At 45.6% G+C, this 6238-nt stretch overlaps 1 protein-coding gene across 1 annotated transcript; it reads right to left on the bottom strand.

Annotated features, from left to right (window-relative positions):
- On the bottom strand, positions 1–5397 carry LOC125527494 (LEAF RUST 10 DISEASE-RESISTANCE LOCUS RECEPTOR-LIKE PROTEIN KINASE-like 2.2). The gene is made up of 4 exons (XM_048692007.1): positions 4416–5397; positions 1795–1830; positions 414–1476; positions 1–320 (listed from the first exon to the last, which is right to left on the bottom strand). The coding sequence occupies exons 1-4, from the start codon at positions 5251–5253 to the stop codon at positions 215–217; spliced, it is 2043 nt and encodes a 680-aa protein (XP_048547964.1). The 5' UTR covers positions 5254–5397; the 3' UTR covers positions 1–214.
- Positions 5398–6238: the final 841 nt, after the last annotated feature.

Raw genomic sequence — 6238 nt, 5'->3', positions numbered from 1 at the left:
CCTTCTGTGGTCCGTAACTTACAACGGTGGCATGTGGATGGTCTTAACTCTCGGTCATGCATACAGGGAATATGTTCTGCTAAAATGCAGAATCTCGCTGCGCTTGTTCAATTTCTGTATGTACTCTAGTACAGACCACCTTCTCACAGTGTAGTACAGGCCACCTTCTCACGGCCACCTTCTGAATGTTCTTTGATTCACACGGCCTATCTACTCAAAGAGTTGGCGATTGTTGTAGGATTTTTGAATTCACAAGGCTGTTCTCCTCAGATCTGGTAGAGCTTGAACTTTGTACATCCATATTGTGAGCTGAGCTTTCACTGTAATGAGAGATACGCGTGTAGGTCAAGTTATTGCATAATCATTGTTGCACAAAAAAACAAAGGAACAAAAAATATGGGAGAATATCTTACAGCAATCCTGAGAAGTTTTGCTTCGGTGGCATGTCCATGTCATCTGAGCTTCTCTCGAACATTTCTAGAACTTTGGTTATGGTAGGACGATATGCAGGCAATATCTGTACGCACCACAATCCAATTAATGTCATCTTTCTTGCGATTTCCTCAGCTTCTCCTGTGACTTCACATGCTTGTAACCCATCATCTTGCGCAAAGTGGTCGTAAATCCAGTCTGGAAAATACTTTTCGCTGGATTTTGCAACAGTTGATTTTACGTTTCTCCTTCCTCCAACGATCTCCAAAAGCATCATTCCATAACTATAAACATCTGACTTCGTTGAAACCACTCCAAAGGTTCGAGAGTGAACTTCTGGAGCGATGAATCCAATTGTTCCTCTAGCACCAGTCATTGAAAGCTTGCTCTCCTTTGTATGACACAATTTAGCTAGACCAAAATCAGCAATCTTCAGGCTAAAATCCTTGTCTAGAAGGATATTTTGGGGCTTGATATCGAAATGGACGATACGTGTATTACAACTATGGTGCAAGTATTCGAGGCCTCGAGCAATCCCGAGTGCTATCGCATAGAGCCTCTCCCATCCTAAAATTTCTTTGGGGTTCTCTGAGTAAATGTACTTATCCAAAGAACCATTGGGCATGTACTCATATATAAGAGCTCGTTTTGATCCCTCCAAACAAAACCCAAATAAGCTAACAACATTAACATGAGAGGTCCTGCCAATGCTCATAACCTCATTCACAAACTCATCTCCATTTCCTTTGCAGTCATGCAAGAATTTCACTGCAACCAGACGACCATCATGTAGTTTTCCTTTGAAAACCACACCGTAACCACCTTTTCCAAGCTGATTGTTGCGAGAAGAGGTTATCTTCATTACCTCTGAGTACATGTATCTTTTTGGAGCTAGGGATCCATATGACACTATCATGGCCTCGTAATTTTTTTCAGTTTTACTGCTAGTCTTGCAAAGGAAAAACCGTAGTCCTTTCCTATTTCTATGCCATATGAGCACATAAAGACATGCAAAGAAAAAGGTTGCAGCTGCTGATGTTATACCTGAGATGGAAGCAGATGTTATTTCCTTTTGCAAACCAGAAGTTATAATACCATTATTTCAAGACCATCAGTAGTTCATGTTTATCTTTCTAGAAGAGTACATGGTGGTAAAAGTAGCAACAAGTTAACTGCCATAAATTGATAAGTCATGTTAATATGCACAAGATTAGAGTTGCTTGACTAAGATTTTTATTTCAATTTTCAGTGATCACAGACATGATAAATTTTGAAATTCCTGTTTTGTCATAGACAATCGCTATCAGTAATCGGCTAATTTAAATCATTACATATGAAAAGATGGCAAAAAATTTAGCATACCTATTAGTATAATCTTCTTCGCTCTCCTCTCACTACCTGGAATATAACATAACATTTATGAGTAAAAGCCGTGTCGTCCAATAGGACCACATTGGTTGTTTTTCCAATAGAAAAAGACAAGTATCATATATTAATCTTAAATATTCTGCCAATCATATATACAAAAAAAATACATTGAAAGATAGTGAATAACAATAGAATGGACTTCATATGTGAGTTTCTTTTGATTGAGCTACCATGTTGCTCAAATACAGGTTTGACAACAAAAAAGTTATAGGCATGTGTACATTTAATAGCCATACATATTCGACAAAAAAACACGTGTTTCTTTGACATTGCAAACAGTGGACGGTATCAGTCTGCATAGCGCACAATTAGTGGGAAGATGTGTACTCTGTTAATTTATTCTGGAAATGACCTCTGTACTAGCATGATCTAGTGTGCCAAAAATGAAGAAAAAGCAATGTCTTCCGGCAAGATGTCAGAGACAAGCAGGGAGTGGTTGATGTAGAAGATCTCGTGGATCTAGAGCCTGTATCCGCGGTTGTAGTACCGGAGGTAGGGGGCACCGTCGGTGCTGCAGTGGACCTGCAAACTGAAGTGCGCGCACCTATTCTCCCCAGGACCTGAAGATCCAGAACGGGGAGGAGATGGTCAAGTTGCCGCATGGCTCGGGTGAGCACTTACCGTCTGCCGTCGTGAGCATCGGTGCCAGCATCCTAGAGACAATAATGAGGAAGAAGAACAGCATGGCCCGAGACATGGGAACATTACACGAGGAGAATTTCAGTAAATGGTTTCGGTGAGACAATGGTCTATGACGAGGAGGATAATTTTTTGGCAAGAGGAGATATGAACCAAAACCTGAACTAGATAATTCATAGTAGGAGGAGGGGATATGAAGAGGGAGAAATTGCGTGGATGATACCAAGATAAATAAATGGAGGGAAACGCGGAACGAACGACCAAAAAGGGAAAACAATGATGTTGGATACATGCGAACTGAGTGATTTGAAGAGATACTATTGAAGGGAGACGATAATATACGCGGTGCTAGCCAACTACTTTGACTGGTTCAATGGACGCATTTACTTGTCCATACCCACTAGAGAGAGTCAACATCCAAATGTCTCGATCCATATTTAGTTGGTGCGATGTTCCGCAGTTTTATTGCGAAACTTATTCCCACCGTAAAATGCATTGTTATGTTTAGAGCAAGTAATGCATTGTTATGTTTAGAGCAAGTAACTCGAGGCACGGAGCGTTGTCACTGTCAGAGTGTCAGTACAGTCCAATACATTCTTTGAAGCAAGGTGTGCACTGCTTCTTTCGGGTCTATTAGATGCACTTCATGTTTTCAACTAGCAGCATGTTGTCTAATTCTGTGTGTTCAACGGGTACTATGTGAATTTGGAGGCAGGAAATTTGGAATAGCAACAAATAGATAGAGGTGGTGGGACGGGAGACTAAGGCCGGAGACTTGACTGGTTGAAGAATGATTTGTCGAAAGGACATAGTTCGGCAGAACCCAATGGTGTGATGCGTTGTGTCCTCACTCCTCACTGCCACCGTTTCAGCACTTCAACTTTTTCATGCGAATGCCATAGTTTATTTTGCATGTTCAAAAGTGTAAGAATTGAGTAGGGGATCGAATTCGATCAATTTGCAGAGTTTTTTTTTCTGGACTCCCCGCACCTTATGGAGCGCACGCCGTCGGAGCAACTGCTGGCTACGCATTTGGGGCAATCGTCTGACGGCACTATCCACTTCAGGCAGGAATCCTTGTCTCATGATCGAGACATAATCGGACGGAAACCCAATAAACCGGCACGACGAAAATGTTGCAGGCTGGGGGCAGTTCCCATTGGCACGCCAGGCACGGTTGGCCCGTGTAGTTTTGGCTTGATGGGTTGTATTTCGGCTATTTTTCCTATTTGATCTGTTTTATATAGCCTATAAATATTTAAAAATATGGAAATAAATAAATAAAGCTAATTGTGTCGTGCCGTGCCGGCCCGCGTGCCCAGCCTCCAGGCCCAGACACAGCCCCTGGTGTGCCGCGTGCCGGGCTCGGCCCGTTTAGCTCGTGTCGTGCCGTGCATGCGTGCTAACGGGCCGGCCCAGTTGGCATGGGCGCGCATGGCCCATTTGGCCAGCTATAGTCCAGGATGCCAATATTGCGTGGTGCAGATTTGTGGAGTCCAGAGTTCAGTGAGACTAGGCAGAAGTTCTGTCAAAAGACTTTTATTCTGAACTCCGAACCGTACCCCAGTTCAATTTGTTAATGATTTTCTAACGCTACAAGTACTGAGAGGGCTAAGTACTATGCCTTAGAGGGAGAAAGGAGACAAGCCCACAGGTTTACCGGACAGATGTAACTGCGCAAGGCTAATACTATGTGATCCGGAGAAAATCTAACTGAAAACAAGAATGTCAGCACATGTCCATTTGGCTAGTGTAGGCTATGGACAAGTCTCGCGCTGGCCGGTTGCGGCCAACATCCGCCATGCGATCAATTTAAGCCTTATCCTCGGTCGGTGAGTAGTAAGTAGTAATAACATGATTAAAAGATCCAAAAAAGAAAAACATGATTAAAAGATGAATTGACGGGGTGAACTTACCTGGAGGGGAAGGTGGTTCGTTCCTAGGTGCAGGTGCAGGGAGAGGAGGGGGCAATTCCCATTTCAGGAGGAAGCCACTTTGGATGAGCCGCTCGTAGTGGCTCGCGTTCGTCTCGCCGGACGGCAAGCGCAGCACCGGTAAGACGGTTGGAACGCAGCCCTCCAAAGCATAACCGGAGTAGGTCCCGGTGGGGTCGTATGGCACCCCCGCATGAACAAACGTGTTGCTTGTGTTCACGCACCTCATCGTCTTCGCCTGCACCAGTTCTTTATCCAGGCGTGCCGCCGCAGCGGCCTTCTCCGTGCAGTTGTACAAGATGAGTTCCAGGTTGACGGGGGAGATCTTAAACGGGCGGCCCAGTTTGGCAGAGGTGTTCCACATCGGCAAGCAGCTGTTGAAGATGTTGGGCGGGTCGTGTAATAATTGCAGCTTGCGTAGATCAACAACGCGCAAGCTGCGTTCCTCATAGGATATGTCCCTGACTGCAAAGCCGACGCTGTTGGGCACAGAGCTCGGTAGAAGTGGATATGTGCTGTTATAGCATGTAAGCTCAAATTCTGGCGGTCCAAGCGAACCACATAATCTTCCCGTGTGCCAATCAGTGAGCCAAAACGGGCGGGAGACGGTGATGTTGCCGCACTTGGCCGAGCAGCCTTCTCCTTGCTGCTCCTCAGCCGCCATGACCGCAAGCATCAGCAGTAGACAGCAGGCCCAGGCCAAGATCAGGAATCGGCCATGCATCGCAGCGGCAGTAAGATTTGGAATTTGTCTCGTTGAAGGCTGTGGGGAGACTGAACTAACAGAGAAGCACGCTAGCTGGAGAATGAATGGTAGCATCGATCTTTTCTATGGCCAATTCTAGTGAGTCTACACATACTGGGAGGCCGAAAAGACTTTGACTGTTCTCAAAACAAATAGACTTTGACTGGCTGAGTAACGACTTCGGTACAAGATACCCACGGAACTAGTCTGGGCTCGGCCAGACAAGTCTGGACTACCGTTGACTGACTGTGCTTCTTCGCAATACCTATCTTCTTCCCTCTCCTCTCACCCAATAGTATTACATTGGTTGTATTATAAGGAAGAGACAAGCATCGCATATGAATATTTAATATTCTGCTGAAGAAGTATACAAGAAACATATATCCAAGATGGTGAAGAACAATGAGAGAACATGTGTTACCTAACTTCCTTTTGATGGAGCAGCTATGTCGATCAAATACAGGTTCGACAAAAAAAAGTAGTTATAGGCTTTGTGCAAATTTAGTAGTCAATACGAGCGATCACATAAACGGTGATCTATAAGTATGTTTATAAATGGCATTGCATTGTATGGTACATTCCAATCTACATGAAAATTAGTAGAAAAAGAGGCATTGGGACTTCGCCATCCCTGTCTCCCACGTCGCCTCTCTGGAGGCTCGGGCGGAATCCCCAATCCAGCGCCGCCCGCAACCACCCCACCTACTTCCCTTGCCTCGCCTTCGCCAGAAGACGATGCCTGGCTAGGCCTGCGCGGTGGGCGGCGGCGGTAGGGACTAGGACTGGACGTCCGAGCGAGCTTTTTGGCTCGGCTCAAAACTCGTTTCAGCTCGGCCTGAACTGGCTCGGCCCGCTAACAAAACCTACCGAGCCGAGTTTGGAAACTGGGCTCGCTGGGCCAACGAGCCGAGCCTAAAAATGCTCGATCCAGCTCGGGTGGCTCGCTTCAGGCAAAGCCCAAACGCGCACGAGGCAGCCCAAGCAGCCCATCCCACTAGTTTGTGAACTCCCGCACGGCCAGAAAGCTCCCCGCAGCCCATCCTGGTCAATTCTCTCGCGC

Source organism: Triticum urartu, unplaced genomic scaffold (genome assembly GCF_003073215.2).
Source record: "Triticum urartu cultivar G1812 unplaced genomic scaffold, Tu2.1 TuUngrouped_contig_411, whole genome shotgun sequence".
NCBI classification, from domain to species: Eukaryota; Viridiplantae; Streptophyta; class Magnoliopsida; order Poales; family Poaceae; genus Triticum; species Triticum urartu.
The sequence above is the reverse complement of the archived record's forward strand: the minus strand, read 5'-3'. Positions and strand labels throughout refer to the sequence as shown.